A 25,189-nucleotide genomic window follows, 5' to 3' on the forward strand; every position below is an offset into this window, starting at 1 on the left:
CCAGGGACTCTGCAGCGAACTCCAGCGTGCTGGTCTCCGGGCCTGGCTGTAAATACAAAGCAGGATTCCTGAGGGCAGCGGGAAGCAGCTGTGGTTTTCTCAGCCCTGGGAAGCAGGGGGTGAGGAGCCAGTGGAAGTGGCTTCAGGGATCAAAGAGAGGTCATGTGCCAGGAACTGCGGCCAAGTGAAATGGCGATTCTCTGGCTGGCTAGGAGGCTGGAACCGTTCCTTGCTTCTGTGTCTGGCACCTGGAGACTGGGCGCCGATCACGTGCTCTGCCTGGGGCTGCGCCTTGAAGCCAGTGAGTGGCTAAAGCTAGCGCAGAGCGCCGCTGCCCGCGTGGGAAGCCCTGTCCTGCCGCAGCACGTAGACCAGTGCTCTGTGACCTGCTCTGGCTGTTGGCTTCTGGGTGGCACCAAGGTGTTGGCTCCGACCTGTAGAGCACTCAGAGGCTTATATCTCTCTCCTTGAGAGGCTGCCCGTTACCCCCGCACGCTGAGTTCAGCTGGGGTGCCGACACTAGGACGGGGTTCTCCATGAAGCCCCCTCCCCTGCTTCCGGGCTGGAAGAGCCCGGTCCTGGTGGGTCTTTGGGTCAGAAAGTGCTGTCCAGGAAGGGCAAGGAGCTTCCTCTGTTCCCTTCAGCTGCCCTTAAGGGGTGTGGGGTTGCTGCTGGATTGCCTCCATCGCATTTGTAACTGGCAGCCGGGGGGGTGGAGAGTAGGGGAGGCTGCCCTGGGGGTTTGAGAGAGCTACATAAATACTACGTCTCTCTCCGTGCCCAGGGCGGGGGAGCGGGATCCCTGCCCACCCCCTGGCTGGCACAGAAGCTCGCTCCCGGCTCTCCTCAGCCAGGGGGATGGTTGTGCTGAACTGGGGCCTAGAGGGGCAGCGGTGGTAGTTAAGGGAAGAGCAGAGAGCATGTGGCCCGGGGGGCTCTGAGGACTCTGCTCCTATAAAGGGTGGGCCAGGGCTGGGGTGCTGTGGAGATGGAGCGCTCTGGCTTACGGGCACTCTGATGGGGGCAGCACTTGGCATTGCTGACTAGTGACTTCCTTGGGGTCCCATCCTGTGCTGTTTGGCTGGCACATTGGGGGTGGGGACATAGTAAAGGGAGCAAATATGGCTAATGGGTGGCATCCTCAGGGCTTGGCCAAGGGCTGTGGGACAGGTGGCCATCCCACATGGACCACACGGCTCGCGGTTTGCTGGTGAGTTGCACAGAGTGGAGAACTGGGTGTGAGGAGCAGTGCGAGGAAGGGCAGGTTTGTGCAATGGCTGTGCCTCCTATGAGGAATCTGGGTGATGGAGCCATGAGGAGAGACCCCAGTTCTCTGGAGCAGGCTGCTGGGTTTTCCCAGGGCGTCACCAGCTCTTCAGTGAGTGACGTGGGTGGAGCAGTCCCGGTGAAGGTCACTTATTGGCTGGGGATGACTAGGCCGAGCAGGGGTGGGGCCTATTGACTATTGTAGTGGGAATTAGTATCCTTGTTTCCCTTCATAGCATGCTCACAACGCCACTGCTATCCCCATCGCTTACCCCTAGGTTTGCAGGGCAGAAATGGCCCCTCAGGCATGTGAGGTTGCACTGAATGGGAGCCGTCACTCAGCACACTGGGGTCTGCCTGTGGAGAAGCCACCTGACTCCCCATTGCAGCAGGACACCCCCTAAGGAGACACCACTGCACAACTCTGTGGTGGGACAAACTTGTGATCCCGATAGGTGTGATCACGATTCCTGCTGCACTGGCGTGTTGCAATGGGATGGTGCCACCCTGCACCGGCACTGAATAGTGCTGGGATGGGACGTTTTATGGCCTCTGGGCCCTTTGAAGCCGTAATCTTTTCAACTTGCACCTGGGCAGCCACCGGAGGTGGGGAGCAGGAACCTCAATATAACATCTCATTGAACGGGTGCAGGCCCACCCCACAGCTAGTGCATTGCAGCGTCCGTGCTGGGAGCGAACCCCAATCCTGCTGTGGCACGGTTGGCGCTAAGAGCTCCTGTCCCTCAGGTGACAGCACTACCTCTCCGGGGCATGTTACAATGCCACCCCCATGGAAGAAGGTTGCTTTCATCAGTGGCCTGTTACAGTGAAACAGAGCAATGCCGGCCTATGGCTGTGGTCGGCTTGGAGGGGTGAAGAGGGAGGGAAGGCAAGAGAGTTCATGATCAAAGCACGCGCTGAACCCCACCTTCCCCTGCCCCGCCTCACTTGTGCAGGTTGAACCACGTCCTTCCTCACCAGGGCAAGGCAGATTCTGGCATTTGGCTGGAGTGACGCTTCCAAACTGGCCGTGAATCCAGCCTCCCTCCCCCACTCCCGTTTCCAAAGGCCCCTCAATTCTCTGTGTTTAGCCTGTCCCCTTTCCCCGTCACACGTGCATACACGCACCGGTCCTGGTGCCCAGCCACATTTAGGGCCCCTTTGGTTTTGGCTGCGTCGGGTCAAATTTCGCCTCAGTCCATCCATTGTGTGGAGAAGCACAGCTCTCCGCTTGGCGAGGGCCCCTGAAGGGCCGTCCCTAGCCATTTGGGTGGCCTACGCACAAGCTTGGCAAGCAGGTGCTTGAGGCGGCCACTCCGGAGAGGGGCGGCAGGTCCAGCGACTCGGTGGCAATTCGGCGGACGGTCCCTCACTCCTGCTCGGAGCGAAGGACCTCCCGCCGATTGCGGCTTTTTTTTTTCCCCTCCCCCCCGGGTCTGGGAGGCAGGAACTGCAGGGGGGCACTTTTGGGGGCCGCACAGGCCCAGAGTGACCCGGGGGATTAGTGGGGCCGGGAGCAGCCCGCTCCGCTTCCCTTGCCCCGGCCCCAGCCATGTCGCTCAGGGAAGGGGGCTTGGGGGAAGGGATCTCTTCTCTCCCCCCACTCCCCCCGCACTCACCGGCAGCGGCGGGAAGCAGAACAGCCCAACCCCAGCCTGCTCTACTCTGCCAGCTGCGTCCCACCACCGGTGAGTCGGGGGGGGGGGGGAACCTTTCCCTTTCCCTAACCCCCCACCCCAGTGACATGGCTGGGGCCGGGGCAAAGGAAGCGGAGTGGGCTGGGGTCGCTCCACTTCCCGCCGCTGGCAAGTGCAGAGGGCATCCTTTCCCCAACCTCCCCGCACTCACCGGCGGCGGGCAGCGGAGTGCTGCGGCTGGGAGCTGGTGGAGTAGAGCTGGCTGGGGGGGGCGGGGGGGGCTGCTCCACTTCCTGCTGCTGCCGGTGAGCGCGGGGTCGCTGGGGGAAGAGGTGGAAGGGGGGCAGGCTGGGGGCAGAGTGTGGGGGAGAGTAAGAGGTGGGGCAGAGGGAGTTATCCGGGGCCCCGCGCCCCCCCTAGGGACGGCCCTGGCCCTTGCAGTGGGCGCAGCCCGTGGGGGAGCCGGCTGGGGGATGGGGCTGGTCGTGGGGCTGGTGCTGCCCCGTATGCAGCACGCCTGCTGTGTATGTCTAAGCATGGGCCTGGCCCGCTGTAGCAATCCGCTTTCCAGAATGTTAGCTGAGGCTTTCGCCCCCAGATGGGCTGGGCTACCCAACCCTCCAGAGACACGTCCCAGCCAACCAGCTGCAGCCCACCTTGCCTTACAGAGCGAGCTCTCTGTCCCTCCCTCACCCCTGCCAGCAGAGACGCTGCGCGGCTGCCTCTGATGACAGGCTCTTGGCAGGCTCGCTAGCCGCAAATGGCACCTTGGCGTTGCCAATTCCTCGTGTACGTGTGCGTCTCTCACTCGCTCCATTTATATCCCTCTGCATTTGCTCGTCCCGCTGGCTGGGCACGCTTCCTGTGTGTGTGCTGAGAATCCTTCCCCCAAGCGCTGCTTTCTCCGCGCCCCCCGGAGCTTGCGCCAGCTCCTGGCCTGGGCCCCCTCGTCCTGGCTGCACCGTGGAATGCAGTACGACTCCACTTGCACACATGTGCCGCTGGAAGCTCTGCGAAGGCGTTTCCAAGAAACCCCAAGATGGGGCAGATGGGTGCAAACTGTGAGCTTCCAGCTAGGGTCAGAAAAGGGAACTGTGCAGAAAAGACACCTCTTTGGGTAGCAGCTTAACAAAAAGAAGGCCAAGAGGTGACTTGATGGTGGTCTATAAAAATCTGTGATATTAGGGAGCAGATAAAGGCAAAACAAGATCCAGCAACTGGAACAGGGACAAATTCAAATTGGAAATAAGATGCAACGTAATTAACTGCTGGGAGAGCTCGCCAAGGGATGGGGTAGATGCTCCGTCACTTGAGTCGTTAAATCAAGATGGGAGGCTTTTTGACAAGACACATTCTAGCTTAACCACAAGTTGCTGGAGAGAAGAAGAATTCCCTCCATTACAGGAATCGCTGGGGGAAATTCTCTGGCCTGTGTAATGCAGGAGGTCAGACTAGAATAGATCATCAAAATGGTCCCTTCCCACCTTGAAATCTATGACTGATCAGCTCCCTTTGTGTCTACTCTATTGGCAGAACACGTTTTTACTCTTCTTAGCCTGGGAAGGTGAGTCAGGTTCTATTCTGGTTGGCACATCAATAGAATTTCAGGCTCAGTTCTGACCGGAGACTCTTTTCCGGTGGTAGTGGAAGGGGTAGAAAGGATGTAGTTGGATTTCTAGATTCCAGGCAGACTGGGCAGGGCTGGCACGTTTTAGCTTGTGCACTGGAAATTGCTGAGGGAGCAAATGTTAATACGGTCACGTTGTCCTGTATAGAAGCATAGGGCAAAGAGCCTTCAGGAGGTCATCTAGTCCAGCCCCCAGTGCTGAGGCAACAGAAAGTTTACCTAGACCATGGTATCATCCCTATGGAAATTGCTGCAGGAGACCTTTGGGGTGAAGAGAGTGAGACAAAACCAAATTCCTTTCCATAATATTAGAACCCCAGGAAAGTTTAGATCAACACGTTCACAAGGGGGCTCCCGATTTTGGGGGCTGCTCTTCGGAGGCCAGCTGGAGACACCTGGGGGCTGGTTTTCAGAGATGCTGAATCCCCACAACTCCCACTGGCTTCCACCAGAGTTGGGGTCGCTCAGCACCTCCTAGCAGTGATGCCCTAGCTCTCTCATTTTGGGTATCCAAAGTTAGTGGCTGCTTGAAAATGTGACCAAGATTTTCAAACATGACCAGCAATCAGGGATGCCCGGTTTGAGACGCCTGAAAGGGGCATGATTTCAGAAAGCGCCGAGCACCCACCCTCTGGAAATCAGCCCCCTTCAAGATGTCCCAAGTTGGGCCTCCAAAAACCTGAGGCCACCAGAATCACCGGTTACTTTTGGCCTGGGGCCTTAGTGAACAGCTAGCTGGGATCAGAACCGGAGCAGTGAGTTGCTGTCAATAGCCGCAGCATTTCCAAGTGTCCACTACAGAAGCAGCAAAGCACCAGTATGTCCCTTCCCAGTTGTCCTCTCTCCCGTGATGCCCAGTTTGGTGCTAGGTGGCCTCTTGCCCTTCCCCTCGATAGGTCCCCCTTCGATCAATCCAAAGCTATGCATCGGGGTGTTGCTACCGGAGCTTGAGGTGTGAGATGAGAAGTGCAAAGTCCTGGGTTGGGTTGAGGAACAAGCAGCCGTTTGTACGTCTCATCTTTCTCCTCCTCCTTTCAGGGCTCCAGGGTCATCTCGTCGCCTGAGAAACTAGCCAAGCAAGAAAAGTGTCTCCCACGCATGAAAACAAGAGCATGACGACCCTCCGCCGCCAGCTGTCTCCCAGCGAGGAGGTAGCAGGCCGTTCCCCTTCTGCTGGGGTGCCGTCTGCTGTGCCTCTCAGGGGCTAGGCAGCAGAGGCTGGATCATGTCTGCCTTTCGTCTGAGGCACCTTTTGGAGGGGGTCTGGCTGCTCAGCCCATCATGCCTGGCCTGTTTCTGACCTGGGATAGATAGGGCTCCCCTTGATCTAACGCTGTAACTGCTCCCTGTTGTATGTTTGTGCACAGCAAGTCTGGGTCCAGCATTCCCCACCGCTTGCCCAGTGGCAGTAGATGAGAGAGAACTTGCTGTAACCCAAAATCTGAGAGGTGGACTTGCCCCTCGGCCGCCATGAGTCAAAGCACCAGCTCTCGCCTGGCAGACTCACCTCAGCTCTCCAGGGCCAGCCTCCTCAACATCCTCGGCAGCCCCCAGCCTGAGACGATGAGCCTGCCGGACTCCATGCCCCCCACCCCGAAGAGCGGCACGCCCTCGCCGGGGCCGCCCCAGCTCCCCCTGCTGGGCGCCGTGTGTCTGGACGGGGACTGGGAGAGCCGGGAGGAGCTCCGGCTGCGGGAGCTGGAGGAGGCCCGGGCCCGGGCGGCCCAGATGGAGAAGACCATGCGCTGGTGGTCGGACTGCACCGCCAACTGGCGGGAGAAGTGGAGCAAGGTGCGGGCAGAGCGCAACAAAGCCCGGGAGGAGGTGCGCCAGCTGCGGCAGAAGCTGGAGACCCTGACCAAGGAGCTGACCAGCCTGAAGCGGGAGCGGCAGGAGGTGCTGAACGAGAACGAGCAGCTCGGCAAGGAGGTGGCGCGGCTGAAAGGGGAGAGCGAGGAGGAGCAGGAGAAGGAGCTGGACAACAGGGTGGCCTCGGAGAAGGAGAACGAGGGCTCCCAGGAGCAGGAACCCGTGCGGGATGTGGGCTCCGATAAGCTGAGTAAAAATAAGGTGAGGTGGGAGAAGGGGACCGTTTCCATCACCCCAAGTGCATGCACGGCACCTTTGTGCGCAAATGGATGGGCCCGCAGGTAGCCACGGCATGATCCAGTGGACAAGGCACTGGACTGGGAACCAGGGCTCTGTTCCAGGCTCAGCCCCTGGCCAGCTGGGTGATCTTGGACAAGTCAGTTCCCCGCTCCGTACCTCGGTTTCCCCATCTGTGACTAGGAGGGTCCATATGATCAGCCCCTTCTCCTTGGCTACTAACCCCCCTCCTGAACAGCTTCCACGGGCCTTGGGAGTGACGTTCGCTCTCAGAACGGGGTGTGTTTTTTTCAAAGCAGGCTAGACTCCTACGAGCCCTGGTGGTCCTGTCCCCTGCTTCCCCTCCCAGTCTCCCCCTTGCTCGGCCCGGTGCTAGGACCCTCTCCTCCCTGGCTAGCTGGGGGGCTCTGGGGTGGGACCAGCAGGGATTTTACAAGCTGTAACATTTCCAGTCGAGGAGCAAATGTATTTGCATTGTGGTCATCAGGGAACAGCCCTGTCCCTGCTAGAGGAGCCGGGTGGTTTGGTGCCTGTGCCCCAAGGCTATACTAAGAAGACCCAGCTGAGACTCTCCTCTCGACCCAGAGAAACCAAATTCAGGATCCTCACCGCTGGGGATTATCCCGAGTCCATTCACAGGCGGCGAGGAAATCTGTTTTGGGCTAGTCTCCTAGTGACTATACCCGGAGCCTGCTCCAGGTTCGTCTGCACCAAGGCAGGTGTACCTAGCATTTTCCGTAACACCTGGCACTGTGGTGTCTCAGCCCTGAAACAGAAAGCCCATTCCAGGTGGGGGTAGAAATGAAGTTCTCCCAGAGGCAACTCTGTGCCCCGAGTCCCTTCGAAATGAGCAAGAACTCCACTCCGGGTTCTCCTTCTGCCAGGGGCTGTATCCTGAGCGCATTCCAAGGGGGGGCAGACACCAGATCCAGACTATTCCCCTTCATCCACATAACCCGCTAGCTATAAGGGAGGCCTCTCCCCGCCGGAGGCTGACACGAACGGCCAGCGTGTCTGAGATCTGGAAGGGCAGCCAGAGGACTGGAGTTTTGTGCTTCTGCAAAACAGATCCTGGTTGTTCCTCTCTTCTACCGTTGGGCAGACAGAGCGCACACAGCCGGTTAAGGGCAGGACAGCTCGGCATGCTCCCTTGCTTTGAGTTTAGCTTCATCTCACCATCCTGTTTAGTCTACCAGACCCCTCTGTCCCTTCCTCCTCCAGAGACAAGGGAGGGATCTATATAAAGGCATCAGGTCAGCTGTCCAGCTATGTGTCCTGCTTGTCGGATTGCTCCCTCCTCTTTTGTGCTGGACTAGGGTGTGATCCTGATGTCTGAGGGCAAATCTCCATGGCTGGCCCCTGTCATGAACGCTTGGGTTGCCGGGTTTCATCTGCCAACATTTGGAAGCTATTCATAGTGGTATATGCGGGGGGAAATAAAGTCATTCCCACTCCACTGAAATGCACTCAATGGGGATCGTTTCCTGCAGGAGCGGAGTGAAAAATAATATTAATTTTGCTCAAGAAAATGAATAGGGATTGTCCCTCTTCAGAGGACCAGATGGCCTGTATCAAAAGAAATGCACTTGCAGGGTGCTGTGAATTAGAAGTAAAGGCCTGTTTGAGCTGATGATTGTACATGCACAAAAATCAGAACGTTCAATGATACAGTTCCCACAGCAACTGTAACTTGCCACGGTGTTTCCCCCTCCAGTTCTATATGGGGTGGGGTGTTCGTTTGAATGCCTTTCTAGATCTGAGTGATGGGACAGAGATGCAGAGGTTGTGGCGACCGTAACTTACCCGACACCTGGGTATGGAAAATCTCAAGCATGACATGCGGTTAACGAAGGTTTTTGCATTTAATTTCCTTATGTTCAAACAGTGTGAAGCCAATATGTTGCTTGGACTCTGTACAGTCAAACAGTGCAGAATCCCCCAAAATGCATTTTAGGCAATGTGGCCTAGTGCAGTGGTTTTCAAACTGTGGGTCGCGACCCAGTACTGGGTCGCAGAATGGAAGGGACTGGGTTGCGGCAGCTCTGGTCAGCACCACGACCGGGCCATTAAAAGTCCTGTCGGCGGTGCTGCCCGGCTAAGGCAGTGTAGTCCCTACCTGTTCTGACACCGCGCTGCGCCCTGGAAGTGGCCAGCAGCAGGTCCGGCTCCTAGGCAGGGGAGCCACAGGGCTCCGCGAGCTGCCCCCGCTCTGAGCACCAGCTCCACACTCCCATTGGCTGGTTCCCGGCCAATGGTAGCTGGGGGAGGCAGTACCTGTGAATGAGAGCTGCACGGAGCCATTTGTGTGCCTTCGCCTAGGAGCTGGACGTGCTGCCAGGACCGGCAGGAAGCCTGCCTCTGCACCCCGGCTGTGCCGCTGACCGGGAGCTGCCAGAGGTAAGCCCATGCCCCAATCCCCTGCCCCAGCCCTGAGCCCCCCATACCCAGAGCCCCCTCCTGCACCCCAAACCCCTCATCCCCGGCCCCACCCCTGAGCGGCATTGACCCAGTTGAGCAAGGACCTTGGTGGGCCAATTCTTTCAGAAAAGGGGCTTGCCAGGGCCAGTCGCTAGGAGCTGGGCGAAGGTGGTGCCCGAGGAGACAGACTAGTGGGTAGGTGGGAAGGAAGTGACTGGATGGCTGTGTCTATCGCAGGATCTATCCTGGATGTTTGAAAAGCCCAATGGCTCGGGAGCGTGGTCATGCTGTTGACGATCCTCCGTGTCGTTCCAGGAGTTTGAGCTGATGGAAAACATCCTGAAGAGCAAACAAGAAGGGCCCGAGTGCTGGGACCAGCGGAGCTCAGTCAGCGTCCGGACGTCCTTCACTCGCCCGGAGAGGAACCGGCTGCTCTGGGAGGACATGAGCGTCATCGAGGAAGATGCCACCAAAGTGACTGCACTGAAGCTGAGGCTGGATGAGTCCCAGAAAGTGTTGCTCAAGGAGCGGGAGTGAGTGCTTCCTGTTGCATCACTTCCTGCCCGCTCACATGACACCCAGGGCAGGCCAGGGGGCTCATATTTAGTCTTGGCAGCTAAGTGCTGGACTTGAAACCTGCCTCAGGTTCCCTACGGTTTGCAAACCTCTCTAGAGGATCTGAGTCCAGCTTCAAACCATCCCCACGTGGCCTGGCTGCCCAGGTCATGGTCTCAGCCTGAGAGCAGGGGATGCTTGGTGCTTTCCAGGGTCTTGCTTTGAACTGGGGCAGCCATATGCACCCAAAACTCAAAGGGTGTGAATTCACATGGATCAACCCAAAGGGCAGGTTTGTGCAAACCAAACCCAGCATCGAAGCAGGCGTCTGGGGAAAAATGCAGTGCACTCAGTATCAGGAGCAGTGGATGTTCCCTAAAAGGGGGGGGGTCACCAGCGCCAGAACCATGGCCCTGCCTGTCACCCCTTCTCCCCAAGATGTTGCCCCCACGCCGCCCCTTCCCTTCCCCACGAGGCTCCACCCCCATGCCGTCTCTTCCCCCCTCCCCCCCGCTCCCGTGCCACCTCTTCCCTCCAAGACCCTGCCCCCCTGCTCACTCCTTTCTGCCCCGCCCCGTCGCTCGTCCTTATGGCCCTCCCACTTTTAAAAGTGATGAGGCCCTGCCCCCCCGTTCCGATGCCCCAGCTCGGTTTCAGAACTCAGGTCCTCAGCTGCTGTCAAGCAGCCCAGCTCCACTGAAGTCAATGGTGTTTGGCTGATTTAGGCCAGCTGAGGGTCTTACCTGAATGCTTTAAGGGCCAAAGGATTTCTCCAGCACTCAACCCATGTAGCTGGGAGCTCTCTGGGGCCCGTGGGAGAAAATAGTCTCCCCCCCCGACCCCCAGTCACAGAGCAGCCGTGGAATCACCCCATGGTGGCGACTGCAGCCTTTCGTGGCCACGGGAGGCCAGAGCTGTGGTTTTAAGGTGCTCTCCAAAAGAGGCCTCCCCTCCCCTCTAGGAATGGACTGGATACCCCCATGTCTGGAGCCCTTCCTTGCCTCAGCCCTGCTAGAGCCGGCTCCCCGTTGTCTCTTCCAGGGACAAGCTGTCGCTCAGCAAGAGCATCGAGAAGCTGGAGGGCGAGCTCAGCCAGTGGAAGATCAAGTACGAGGAGCTAAACAAAAACAAGCAGGAAGTGCTGAAGCAGGTGGGCGAGCTCGTCTCTGTGGCCCTGGAGAGGAGCGGGGGCCCTTCACGCCCTGAAGGGCGCTCGTGTGTAGCGATCTCACTTGTGCGCACGTAGGCCTGCCCAGTCGAGGTGGCGGAAAACTCAGCCCGCGCTGCGGGATGGGGAGGTGGGGGCTGTTTCCATCACACCCTTCATTCCGTCGTGTGTGCCCTGAGACCATTAATACTTAATATCCACTAGGGGGAGCCTCTGCTCCAGGAAAACCTCCTGGTGCTGCACAGATGCTCTACTCTTGTGAATTCTCACCATCAATCTGGCCAGGTATGCAGCCGGCCATGCCCGTGGTATCTGAGCTGCAAGGCACGGGAGGGACAGGCGGGGTTAGTGCAGAGGATGTTCCTTGCTGCCATGGGCAGTGACTCTGAGCCCACTCTGGCGTGCCAATGGCCCAGCGATGCTATTTGCACAAGGCCAGAGCAGGTCTGTGGGAGAGGGAGGGTTGCCAGCACGGGTTGTGGCCTCACAGGTGGGTCCAGTTGAGAAGTGGATTTGAATGCCCTTGGGTACAATTAACCCCCGGCCCCCTTCTAGGTCTAAATCAGTCCCAAGCTGCTTCCCATTTTCCCCTCTGTTTGGGACTTGGTGCCAGTTTGGTTCTGTGGTGACCGCTCGGCGTCTGTCTCCCCACAGCTGAACATCCTGAAGGAGCTCCACCAGGATGAACTAGGGCGGATTTCGGAGGATCTGGAGGACGAGCTGGGGCTCGCTCAAGCATGGACAAGAAGCTGGCAGAGCTGCGCACGGAGGTGAGAGCGAGCGAGGTGTGCGGGAGGATTGCAGCATCTCCTGGATATGGCTAAGATTTTCAAAGCCTCCGGAAGATGTCTGGAAGCCCAGTCTGCAGGAAGATGAATGAGAACTGGGCATTGTGACAGGGTACCCATGGCTCCCGTCATCTTGGCTCTGCACAGAGCGCTCGGAGATCTTCCTCATGCAGATACCACCATGCAGTTTATTTACAGGGTCTCTGTCAAGACTGAATCCCCACTCTGTCACTTCGAGTGCAGAAGGTGGGGGCCTGCAAGGATTCTAAAAATTAATACTGGCCACTTGTATTACACTCCCAAGGTTACAGCTTCTCTCTGACCTTGGCTTGGTAAATGCTGCCACCACCCAAATGCAAAAAAACCCCAACCCTTGGGCCCAGGAAGGAGCTCTTGGGAATTCCTCCCTGTGGGGTACCCTCAAGCCCTTTCACCCCCCACCCCCCTCTGGGGAAGAGCTGAGAAAGAAAACAAAGGACATTAGCTGGTGGCAACAGCTGAACAACATGCACAACCCTCTTAGGACACCAAAAATCCAATCCTGTTCTTAACAAAGGTAAATTTTTATTTTAAAAAAGGAAAAAAAATACATCTGGAACTTAGGCTTTTTGCTAGATCTTAAAAGAAACAATTACAAAAATTAAGCACCCAAAATAGCTTTCTCGGGGGTTCAGCTTAAAAGTTACAAGCAAACAAAAGCATCTGGGGTTAGCACAGAGGAGATCCACAAGCCAAAATAAAAAAACAAAACCTAATCGCATCTATTTAAATGTGCCCTGTCCAATAATTTCTTCTAGGTATGGAAGATGAATTTTCATACCTGGTTCAAGCCTTACACAGCATTCCTGCTGCCCTCTGTTCCCCTCTTTCCCAGAAAGAGACAACACCCAAAGAAAGAGAAGTTTTTAAAAAGTTCTAGCCCTCCCATTGGCTCTTTTGGTCAGGTGCCCACTCCTTTTCCTTTACCTGGGGAACTTTGTTAACCCTTCACAGGTAAAGCAAGCAGAGAACAGCCCCCAGGAGGGACTTGATAGCTAACTGGCTGGTTGGGTGTCCATAAAAGGAAGCTACACCCCCCCCCTTCATTTATCACAGTCTCACTCCACCACCTTTTACATACTAGTGCTGTCACAGTATTTCCAATGTTGTGCGGCTTTACTACCCCTTCCCCAAAGGTGGGAATGGAAAGGTGTCTCTTCCCAGGGAACTCCCTCCTAGCCATTCCTTCTCTTGTGCTTCCCCCTGCTTGCACTTTTTTCCTGTGCTCTTTTTATCCAGCCTCCTTGTTAAGGGGCTAATTAACTCACTAGCGACCTAGCTGCAATTTGATCTGGTAATCAGGAACCCCTCTCCTTCATTTTTCCCTCCTGAGGTCCTCATTGGTTAAACAGTGGCCAGAGTGCTGGTTCAGTTGCTGATTCCCAGCACTCTGTCACAGGCAGCCACATCCCTTAGGCGGCTGTGACGGGTTTCCCCCCGGGGTGCTGCCTGGAACTGGGTTACCACTGAGCCCACCTGACCTATAAACTGTACTGCTGTGGCAAACCTGCCAAGCCCTTTCCCAGGCTTCAGACTGCACTTTACCAGCCCACATACAGGTCGGGCACACCAGCTGCAGCCACACACACAGATGCTGAGATCAGCTCTGCATGGGAAGGCTCAGCTAAAGAACTGCCCAGTTGCTCAAGTGCACTCCCCCCCCCCCCCCACCCTTTGAAGGATAAACCCAAAATTATACCATCTTGCACTGCACAGAGAACTGGACAGCGCAAGCTCATGAAATGTGCCCCCTCCCTCAGTGTGGAGAGGGATATACACAGCTTTCTGCCCCAAGTTATGATTTCAACACCCTGGTTTTAGACAAAATAAAAACAAGTGGATTAACTACAAAAGATGGATGTTAAGTGATTCTAAGGGATAGCAAACAGATCAAAGCAGATTACCTAGCAAATAAAACGAAAACACAATCTAAGCTTAATATACTGAAGAAATTGAATATGACTAGCAAATTCTCACCCTAATTGTTGGTTTAGGCAGTTTGCAGAGATTCTTGAGGGCCAGCTCCACTTGCTTGCAGCTTCAAACCCCAGGTATGCCTTTCACAGGCTAGAAATCCGTACAGCCTGGGTTCAGCCCTTCTCCTGCCGTTCAGTCCTTGTTTCTCAGGTTTTTCAGCAGTCATCTTGGATGACGGGGGGAGGAGTCAGTGAAGGAGAACCACGATGATGTCACTCCCCTGCCTAAAATAGCATTTGCAAATGGCGGGAATCCTTTGTCTCCCCTTTAGTTCCCACGCCTCTCAATGGAAATTTTATGATGGCGTCCAGTACCAGGTGACTTGGTCACATGTCTCTGCAGGGCCCTAGCAGCCATGTGTCAGAGGCTGTTTGTAGTGTCCCCAAGAAGGCTTCCCGGTGGGAGACTAGCAGCTTCTAAGACCTATTGTTCTCCCTAATGGCCCTTCTCCGCCAGCCACCTAGACTGATTACACCTGGGGAATACCCACTAGGCAGCACATTTGTAATAGATGCATAGACAATATTCCTGACTTCAGACACCAGAATGATCCAGGCCTACAAACTGGATAACCATATTCAGCAAATCCTACCCCTTCCAACGACCTCTCACATGCCTGATCTTGCATAATTGTTATGCCACAATCATATCATCATCATATTACCATGAAGAATATGAGCCGTAATGCCAGAGCGGCATCTCAGCCTGCATCTTTTGGGCAGGATTGACTGGTGCAATTGGCTAAAGCATGAGCTTCTGGGGAGCCCGGTACAAATCCTGACTTAGGGGGGTGATTCTCTATGGTACAGGGTAGGCCCTGGCAAGCCGGTCAAGTAGTGTTAATTGAGTGGTCAACGGATTGCCTGTGGTTTGACCGCAGTCGAATATTGTCAGGCACTGCAGCAAGGAAGCAGGTGCCCCAGCAGGGCGGTGCTGCGCTGTCATTCTTTAACACTTCGTCTCCTTGTTTTGCATTTTTCCGAGTTAAAATAACTCGGTTCAGTAACTTATTTTGTGTCATTAGGCATCAGTATTGATCTAAGCTGAAGCCTCCTGGAGGCCGTAAAGCCTCACTCTGTTTTGTTACTGTTGTTTCTGTTCTAATAAATCAGTGCTATAAAATACGTGACCATTTTTTACCTTGTTTGGCTGCTCAATTGACCAATTAGTTTGGGGCCGGTCAAATACCCGAATACTTAGACAGCCCTCCATTGTCTGAGCACCCCACGGCATTTAATATAGGGCAGGGCTGTTACCCCATTGTACAGACAGACAAAGAGGACACAAGAAGTGTATGGCAGAGCAGGGTCTTGAACTTGGATCACCTGAGTGCCCGTTTGGTGCCCAACCGGCAAGCTGCTCGAAGCAGGAGCTCTCCACTGGGGCTTGAATGCTTTGATGGTTTCTTGGAAGAGACAGAGGGTGCTTGGCGTATAGCAGAAAGGATTCCAGGCATTTGAGGAATGGGGAGAAAAGCACAGAGCTGAGGGAGGGAGACACAGGGCAGTGAGGAGTGAAGCTTGGCTGAATTTAGGGAACAAAAGGGGCTAGTGGGAGGAGGGGAGGGCTGATCCCCCTCCTCCCCCCAGTCTGCACATCTCAAAGCCACCACTGGATAGATTAGTTGGCCGTATCTTCCTGAAAGAGGCAGAGCACTGGGCCAGCAGGGGGCGCTGCAGGTCAAGACTGAGACACATTGGCAGAGCCATGAGGGTTGGTGTAGCCAGGACTCGGAGGCGCTGGCAGAGTAATGTGCGGGCCCAAGGCTGGAACAGCAGGGGGCGCTGCAGGTCAGGACTGGATCCATCAGCAGAGCTGTGTAGGACTAGCAGAGAGGGCTGTGGTCAGCATGGAGGTAGAGCTGGGTGTGGAGGCTTGGACCTGCAGTGATTGAGGGTACAGCAAGTCAGGAGTGAGGACCCGGCAGAGCTGAGTGGAGGAGCCCAGCACTGGGAAAAAGGGGACTTTGCCTTGGTGTTGGTTCTGATTGGGACTGCCCTGTATGCTGTGGTGCAGCCGGGTGGAGATGAGGGGCCTCATCTGTGTTAGTGTCCAAACTGAGATGTCTTGAGTCACATCCGCCCTTTGGGTACTGACACCAGTACCCAGTGGACCAACAGCCGGCTGGGTCTACTCACTCTCGCCCATACACCCAGTTCAATGGTGAACCCCTGGGGAGCTTCCCCAAGGCCAGCTGTGGCTGGAGTTGTGCTACTCCATGCGGGATGTTACTTTAGCCACCGGCTAAGAGGTGTGGGCATATCTCCCTGTACTGGCTGGCCCGCAGAGAAAAGAGTCTACTATTGCCGCCAGCCAAGGGAGTTAGGCCTCTTCCGCTTCAGCTAAGGAGTGTGTTGCAGGCCCTGGATCTAGCCTTGCTGATGACCCGTGAGGGGCATCACTCTCCGATGGGATAGCTAAGGGCTCCCCAGGATGCCCTTTGGTCACTAACACATGACAACCGCGTGGTTTGACGTGGTGTGTGTCCCCTCCCCATCACCCAGATGGAGCGGCTGCAAGCGGAGAACGCGGCGGAGTGGGGGAAGCGCGAGCGCCTGGAGACAGAGAAGCTGAACCTGGAGCGGGAAAACAAGAAGCTGCGGGCTCAGATTGAGGACCTGGAGGAGGTGCTGGCCCGGAAGCGCCGGCAGACGGCCAGCGCGCTGGACACGGACCTCAAAACCATCCAGGCCGAGCTCTTTGAGAAGAACAAGGTGAGGCTGTTGGGCAGAACGTCAGTAGCAGCAGGGGCATAGCAAGCGACCGTGGTCAGCCTTTGCTGTCACAGCCTTGAGGGGGGGAATTCCTGCCTCGGGTAACCCCATTGATCCGGGATGAATTGGGCCCTTTGATATTAGAGAGCATCTGGGGCTAGGAATGCTCCCAGTAACACCCCAGTTGGCTCTAGGCTCCTAGCCATTAAAACTCATCTCCATGTTCCATCCCACCCTCAGTGTCCTCCGGAGAGACCTCAGGGCGGGGTTCAAGCTCAGGAGGCTAAACAGTGTTTGTGGGCTTCTCCTCTGCTCCTTTGGGATCTCACCGAGAGGACAATGGGGGGAGGTGGAAAGGGGATCAGAGGAACCCAGCCGCCTTCATCCAGGGAGAGAAGCCGCGACACCTCCAGTCATCACATGGACAATGCCCAGAGTCCGGCTAGGTGATCGTGGGGGGTTTCTGGGGGTTGCTTTGCATCTTGGGCTCGGGCACCCAGTGTCATTGCAGGGGGAGGGAGGAAAGGAGGCTGCTACCATGGACGTAAAACCCACGTGGTTTTAGGGATGGAAGAACTAGATCCAATTAAATAAAAACCCACCCCGGCTTTTGCTGCTGCTGTGAGGTGTGACAGCTCAGTTAACCTGACCCCATTAGTGGTCGAGGTCCATGTGTTTCTGCATGACCTGGTCCTGACTGCCTCTGGAGAGGAGCTGCTGAAATACGAGACGATCCAGTCCTGAGGTTTCCAGCCAGAGGCGTTTATAAGCAGAACTCAGATAAGTTCTGGATGCACCTTTCGGGCTGCATGTCTGAAGCAAAATCCCCTGTTTGAGGTTCAACCATCATCGGGTGCTTCCTCCCCTGGAGAGTCCGTCATATTTCCAGCCCTGTGGGTGGGCAGATGGGAAACGAACAAAGGTGGCTTTGTCCAGGTGTAGCTGTGACCCCCACTAGCAATTCCCCTGGAACGGCCATTCTCCCAAACCTTTCTGGTGGCGATAAGGGACTGGACATCAGCTGGGGTGGAACTCCTGGAGGTTGTGCTATGCTGGTATTTGGAGAGCAATCGGGAAATGCAGAGACACGAGAGCTTGGGGGAGGGGAAGTCTCCTGAACTTAGGAATCTCAAAAGTCAATGTTTGAGTTTGGTTTGAGATGTGGGTGACTGTTCAGTCTAACCCCGCAGGGTAAAGCAGCAATAGCTCGATCGCCCGCAGTAGCACCGTTGGGAGCTCTGCTCACTCACTCCAGTCAGTACCCATTACTAGAGAACATTGGGCCCGGGCCTCTTCCAGGCAGAGTTTTGGGGTGCCCCTCTCCTCTAGCCATAAAGAAAGCCCTTCTATTAATGATGCTGTGCACCTCTCTAATAACCCCTCTCCCTAGTGCTTGCGACCCCTTGAAACCTGTTCACACCCCCGTCCTGGAGAGACCTGGGGTAATAAGTTTTTCAGAGCAAGTATGGAGGAGAGGCAGTGGTGCAGGTAGGGGACTGAGAGGTTTTAGTCCCTGCTGTGTGACCCTGAGTAAGTCACTTCCCCTCTCTCTGCCTCACTTCCCCCATCTGTAAAAGAGGGGAGACGATTCTTAGCCCTCCACTAGGGCTCGTAGGAGCCTTCATGCACTAGTGTTTGTTCAGTGCTTTCAGATCCGTGGATAAAGCGGCCAGAGGAGGGCAGATGATTAATACAATGGCTGGCGTAGCCCATCCTGAGTCCTGTGCCCCAGCCCGCAGACCCTGGCACGGCCTGTCCCTAACCCCTCCCACTGCCCTTCCAGGAGCTGGCCGACCTGAAGCACGTCCACGGCAAGCTGAAGAAGCAGTACCAGGAGAAGACGGCCGAGCTGGCGCACGCCAACCGCCGGGTGGAGCAGCACGAGGCGGAGGTGAAGAAGCTGCGTCTGCGGGTGGAGGAGCTGAAGAAGGAGTTGGCCCAGGCGGAGGATGAGGCAAGTCTGGGGCACCCATCCTGGCCCGTCCCTCCACAGCCTCGGGGACCGGGGGGAGGGTTTTCAGCCCCCAGGAGTGCAGCCATTGAAATGTCACCATTGACCAGCAGATGCCGCCGGCAGCTCCTTGCTCTGAGCAGAGGGCAATGGAGTGGCAGCCCAGGTAATGTGGCGAGGCCATTGCTGGCACATGGGGACTCAGTCGTGACAACACCAGCGGTGAAACATCCAAAGGAGCCATCCTCTCGCGGCACAAAGGCACTGAGCGGAGACTCAGGAGAGTCGTCGTTTCAGAGAGGTGAAGGAAAGACTAGACAACCGTCTAGTCTGACCTGTCTATCACAGGCCATTCAATTTCACTCGGCTGCCCCTGTGTGGAGGCCAGCAACTGGCGCGTGGCTAAAGCGTCTCTTCCAGAAAGGCAGCCGGTCTGGAGAGGCAGAATCACCGCTTCCCTCGGGGAGATCTGGGTTCCTGGGGCACCTTGAGCACGGCACTTAATTTCTTGCATCCCCCGACCTGTGATGGGGATATTGATCGTCGGTCACAGCACAGAGGGGCTGGGAGGATAAACTTCATAATGTCTGGGAGATGCACAGATACCGCAGCGAGAGGGCTCTATGAAACCACAGGTAGATAGAAGAACACCTAGCTGTTATCGAGTCGTTCTCAAAGTGCTTTACAAGGGAGGGCAGGAGCATTCTCCCTATTTTACAGATGGGGAAACCGAGGCACGGAGACTTGCCCAACATCACCCAGCAGGCCAGGGACAGACCTGTGAATAGAGTCCCAGGTTTCCTGGATCCCAGTCTGGTGCTTTATCCACTAGGCCACACTGCCTCCCACATAGAGACATATAGAAGCCCAGTGATAAGAACAACATTTCCTTTTCCCAATGAGAGGAACCCATTCCCATTACTGTCACAGCAAGTAAGATCAGGGCATCTAAGCACACTGCAGGGAGGTCCTGGCCTACTGAAAGGGCAGGCCAAGCACTTAGTCATGGCCCTGGCAACCTTTCAAAGGTGCTAAGAGAGAACCAGAAAAGGTGATTAAGTATTAATGTGATGGACTGAGTGGCTCAGGAGATAGGCTAACGAGGTAAAGAGCCTTTCCCACCTCTGGTGCCAGCTCATCTCCTGCCTAGGTCAGTAGTGACTGCAAGTTACTGTCTGACAGATGACGGCCTTGTGTGGAACGAGTTTGATGGGGCTCAGCCCAGTTCCTAGGGAGTAAATCCGGGTCCATGTCGCTACCTGCCTCTCTTGCTCGCAAGGGCTGGATAGGCATAAAGAATGAATTTCCTGCTCACCCCCAAAGCAGTCCCCTCCAGGCCAGGCGTGGTGCATTGTGGGGCAAGTCACTGGCCATACTGCGCCTGTTCTGTGGATGAACTGCCAATGCACCTCAGTGAGAGGGGAGCTTGGCTTTCCTGCTGACATGGTGTAGGCCAGTGGTTCCCAAACTTTAACAACCTGTCAACCTTTATCACTAAAATGTCAAGTCTCCCAAACCCCCTCCTAAAAATGAATATTTCCAGGGATTTTCTCCTTTACCTGCATATAAATGATAAAAGCAATATAACATTTGTTTTTACGACATGCTTATTACACACTATTTATTTAGTATTTATCATTACAGTCTTTTTATCACATTATGAGAACAGCAACACTCTTCCAAGATCTCATTTTCGTAGCTTGTATCACTTTGAATAAGCCTGTTATAAGACAAGGCTCCTAGGTTTCATCAAGGAGTATCAGATGTGAAACAGCATGAAGGGATTTAAGAAGCCAACTCAGAGTTCCTCCTACACAAGCATTCAGGTCTTGAGCGGTCCAGGCAAACAGCGCACGTTACAACAAAGCTTAAACTTGTCCTTCATAATTCTAAAAACAATACTAGCTGCCTATTTAATTTTAAAAACAGCAAAAAATATCCACCTCCCTTTCCCTTTCTTATAAGGAGTCCTGAAGTTGAAATCTCCTCGGTGTGATAGATATGCTTGCTTTGATCTGCTTAGCTCTTGGAAGTCCAGGGGCTCCGGACTGCTGGCTCCGTGCTGCCCGGGGTCCCTAGGGACAGCTCTGTCCATCATTAGGGAATTTTTCCCCAAGAACCCCCTGTAACATTCAGGGCCGGCTCCAGGGTTTTGGCCGCCCCAAGCAGCCAAAACAAAAAACACAACAAAAAAGCCGCGATTGCGATCTGCGGCGGCAATTCGGCGGGAGGTCCTTCGCTCCCAGGCGGAGTGAGGGACCGTCCGCCAAATTGCCGCCGAATACCTGGACGTGCCGCCCCTCTCCGGAGCGGCCGCCCCAAGCACCTGCTTGAGAAGCTGGTGCCTGGAGCCGGCCCTGGTAACATTTCACGAACCCCAGTTTGGGAACCACTAGTGTAGGCAATATTTGTTACATGGGCCTGTCACTGGCCACCATCAAAGAGTAAAGGCTTTGAGTCTGGGTCAGATTTGAACCAGCCACCTTGAGATGGTCTGTGCTAACGGCCAGTCTCATATCCGTACTACCATAACAGTAACGAGAGAATGGCAGAAAAGAAATATACGTTCAGACTATGTTGAGACACCAACCCACAGAATCCAGGAAATTCAGAGCTGCCTCCATCAAGTTCAGTTATGCCCTACACCTGATCCTCTCGTCTCAGCTCACTGGGCTGTCCTACAAGCCCTGTGGGTGGCAGTGACTGGGGATGATGGATACTGCACATGGCTATCGCTAGCTGCTGCCCTCGGCGAAGACAGCTGTGTTTCTGTTTGCCTTGCAGCTTGATGAAGCCCATAACCAGGCACGGAAACTGCAGAGGTCCCTGGATGAGCAGACAGAACAAAGCGAGAACCTCCAAGTGCAACTGGAGCACCTGCAGTCCAGGTGAGGAGAAGCAGGGCTGGGGAGGATGGAGTTCCTGTTGACAAGACCTGAGGAGGGACAGAGATTGGAACGTGGGAAGACAGGAAGGACAGAAATAAAGATGGGCAAGATAAAGTTGGAAGCTGGGGCAGAAAGACTGACAGGTGAGGCTGCCAGGCTGAAATGCAGCATCTCAAGAGCACGGTTACTAACCTCAGGGCAGACTGTTAGGAAGCAGGGCACAAACCCCCAATTGGCTGAGTTTTATACTGAGTTTTATACACCAACCAATTCTCAAGTGTAAACTCCTCAAGCACTGTAACATGGAGTCACAGACAGTCCCTGTGGGCACTGCGATCTGTCTTGCTGCCCAGCGGAGCTTGCCTTTGTGATGGGTGGTCCCTTACACCCAAAATCACAGTAATATTCAAGTTGATCCCCGTCCCAAAGGGCCAGTCACTTACCCCAGGTTGACTGCACCTTAGATCTCACACCAAAGACAACACTTGTAGCCAATCCTATAATAAACCATCTAAAGATTTATTAACTAGGAAAAGGAAATGAGTTATTTCCAAGGTTAATGCAAGTAGATATATATACACACACACATGAGTTCCAATCTTAAGTTTCCAAAAGGAATAGACGCTTCTATAATAAGCAAGCTCTCTATGTCCTTTAGGGCTAACCCAGGCCAAGCACAGGGAATAGTAATCCTTGCCCTCAGAGTCCAAGCAGCATGAAAGATACAGTTCCTCCTTGTTAAGGCTTTTTATTCCCGCCCCCGCTGTGGGGAGCAATTCACTTGCACATCTCCTCTTCATGGGGTGGGTGGGTGGGGGGGTGGAAGGGAAATCAACAAAGTCTTTTGTCCTCTGATGTTCCACAATAGTTGGTCTGATGTTGATGGGCCTCCTTTGTTGGGCAGAAAACCTCTCCTGTTGGAAACTAGTATTTCACACCTGGTAATGCTTCTCTCCTCTGGCCATGTACAGTTACAGAGCAAACACTTCAGTATTCAGTATAGTAAACGATACTAACCCCTGGGGGAGCCAGATTGGTTCCCGCTATTTATTTGTCAGTGTTCAGTGGAGACCTAGTGGCCTTGGCATGAGCTGGCACCTGGTTTGCCAGCGTCTCAAAGGTATGAAGTGGGTGGATGAATGGAAGTAGCAGAAAGGAAGGAACGAGAAGAGAGGACGAGCGGGAAGGGAGGATAGGCCAGAGCTCCGGGCCATGGTGAGGGAGCAGGAGCTGGGATTCCCAGTGATTAGTCTGAATGGCAGATTCCAGGACGTCTCCACACAGACTTGCCCCAGTTTAGTTAGGGCTCTGTTTACATACAAATGTGCCCTGGGTTAGTTAAACTTCTCTGTGGACACTCTTATTTCAGTTTGAGGGGCTTATTTTGGTTCAGCGGGTAACAAAATGTTTAAGTACATCAGAAGCAGGAAGCCTGCTAAACAACCAATGGGGCCCCTGGATGATCGAATTACAAAAGGAGCGCTTAAAGACGATAAAATCATTGCAGAGAAACTAAATGAATTATTTGCTTCAGTCTTCACGGCTGAGGATATTAGGGAGATTCCCAAACCTGAGCTGTCCTTTGTGGGTGACAAATCTGAGGAATTGTCACAGATTGAAGTGTCACTAGAGGAGGTTTTGGAATTAATTGATAAACGTAACAGTAACAAGTCACCGGGACCAGATGGTATTCACCCAAGAGTTCTGAAAGAACTCAAATGTGACATTGCGGAACTATTCACTATAGTTTGTAACCTGTCCTTTAAATCAGCTTCTGTACCCAATGACTGGAAAGTAGCTAATGTAATGCCAATATTTAGAAAGGGCTCTAGAGGTGATCCCAGCAATTACAGACCAGTAAGTCTAACGGCAGTACCGGGCAAATTAGTTGAAACAATGATAAAGAATAAAATTATCAGACATGTAGAAGCAGGGCCGGCTTTAGGCCGATTCCCCCGAATCGGGCCTTGCGCCTAAGAGGGTCCCGGCCCCTAAAGAAGAGCGCCTAACTTTTTTTAATTTTTTACTCACCCAGCGGTGGTCCGGGTCTTCGGCGACGGGTCCTTCACTCGCTCCGGGTCTTCAGCGGCATTTCGGCAGCGGGTCCTTCAGTGCCGTGGAAGACCCAGAGTGAGTGAAGGACCCGCCGCCAAAGTGCTGCCGAAGACCCAGACCACCGCTGGGTATTCAAATCAGGCCCCGCACTTCCTAAAGCCGGACCTGCGTAGAAGAACATAAATTGTTGGGCAAAAGTCAACATGTTTTCTGTAAAGGGAAATTGTGTCTTACTAATCTATTAGAGTTCTTTGAAGGGGTCAACAAACATGTGAACAAGGGGGATCCAGTGGACAGAGTGTACTTAGATTTCCAGAAAGTCCTCACCAAAGGCTCTTACATAAATTAAGTTGTCATGGGAGAAGAGGGAAGATCCTTTCATGGATTGAGAAATGGTTAAAAGATGGAGAACAAAGGGTAGGAATCAATGGTAAATTTTCAGAATGGAGAGGGGTGACTAGTGGTGTTCCCCAAGGGTCAGTCCTAGGACCAATCCTATTCAACTTATTCATAAATGATTTGGAGAAAGGGGTAAACAGTGAGGTGGCAAAGTTTGCAGATGATACTAAACTGCTCAAGATAGTTAAGACCAAAGCAGAATGTGAAGAACTTCAAAAAGATCTCACAAAACTAAGTGATTGGGCAACAAAATGGCAAATGAAATTTAATGTGGATAAATGTAAAGTAATGCACATTGGAAAAAATAACCCCAACTATACATACACTATGATGGGGGCTAATTTAGCTACGACTAACCAGGAAGGAGATCTTGGAGTCATCGTGGATAGTTCTCTGAAGACGTCCACGCAGTGTGCAGCGGCAATCAAAAAAGAGAACAGGATGTTAGGAATCAGTAAAAAAGGGATAGAGAATAACAGGAAGAATATCTTATTGCCCTTATATAAATCCATAGTACGCCCACATCTTGAATACTGCGTACAGATGTGGTCTCCTCATCTCAAAAAAGCTATACTGGCATTAGAAAAGGTTCAGAGAAGGGCAACTAAAATGATTAGGGGTTTGGAACGGGTCCCATATGAAGAGAGATTAAAGAGGCTAGGACTTTTCAGCTTGGAAAAGAGGAGACTAAGGGGGGGATATGATAGAGGTCTATAAAATCATGAGTGGTGTGGAGAAAGTGAATAAGGAAAAGTTATTTACTTGTTCCCATAATATAAGAACTAGGGGCCACCAATTGAAATTAATGGGCAGCAGGTTTAAAACAAATAAAAGGAAGTTCTTCTTCACACAGCGCACAGTCAACCTGTGGAACTCCTTGCCTGAGGAGGTTGTGTAGGCTAGGACTATAACAGGGTTTAAAAGAGAACTAGTTAGATTCATGGAGGTTAAGTCCATTAATGGCTATTAGCCAGGATGGTTAAGGAATGGTGTCCCTAGCCTCTGTTTGTCAGAGGGTGGAGATGGACGGCAGGAGAGAGATCACTTGAGCATTACCTGTTAGGTTCACTCTCTCTGGGGCACCTGGCATTGGCCACTGTTGGCAGACAGGATACTGGGCTGGATGGACCTTTGGTCTGACCCAGTCTGGCCGTTCTTATGTTCAGCTAGACAGTAGCATAACTGCAGCTGCCCTTTAGTAAGGGATGCCATTGCGAGACAGGTTTGGTTTGGGTTTCCTTTCACCCCACAGTCGCTGGGGGTGATCCTGTACCTTGCACCTAGGATAGCAAGGTACAGGATAGCAAGCGTGAACAGTCGGGATGTTCTCTTTTTTGGTGGGGGGGGGGGGGGCAGGGAGGGGAGGTTATAGTTGCGTATACAATACAAAACCCCTAATAGCAGGATGGCTGGTCCTCATACTTGCATTGTCCAAAATCCCAAACTGGGAAGCGCTCCGGCTCGCCCAGCTAAACTGTTATGCAGGAGGGATGGAGGCTTAGGAGAACGGCTGCCAAGCCAGGGCTTCTGCCTCTTTGTTTTCCATGGTGCTTGGCCGGAGCGTTCATTCCACCTCCCTGCCTCTCGTTCCCCATAGTCAC

The 25,189-nt window shown here is 54.0% G+C and overlaps 1 protein-coding gene across 1 annotated transcript in view; it reads left to right on the top strand.

The window, feature by feature from the left end:
- Positions 1-25,189, top strand: part of CCDC102A (coiled-coil domain containing 102A) — a 50,265-nt gene that overhangs the window by 16,067 nt on the left and 9,009 nt on the right. The window contains 8 exon segments of the mRNA XM_042845272.2: positions 5,569-6,600; positions 9,370-9,587; positions 10,651-10,759; positions 11,432-11,495; positions 11,498-11,547; positions 16,086-16,295; positions 18,079-18,249; positions 21,031-21,134. Coding sequence (XP_042701206.2) covers positions 6,001-6,600; positions 9,370-9,587; positions 10,651-10,759; positions 11,432-11,495; positions 11,498-11,547; positions 16,086-16,295; positions 18,079-18,249; positions 21,031-21,134 — 1,526 coding nt within the window. The 5' untranslated portion in view covers positions 5,569-6,000.

The sequence above is a fragment of the Chrysemys picta genome, chromosome 14 (genome assembly GCF_011386835.1).
Source record: "Chrysemys picta bellii isolate R12L10 chromosome 14, ASM1138683v2, whole genome shotgun sequence".
Taxonomy (NCBI): domain Eukaryota; kingdom Metazoa; phylum Chordata; order Testudines; family Emydidae; genus Chrysemys; species Chrysemys picta.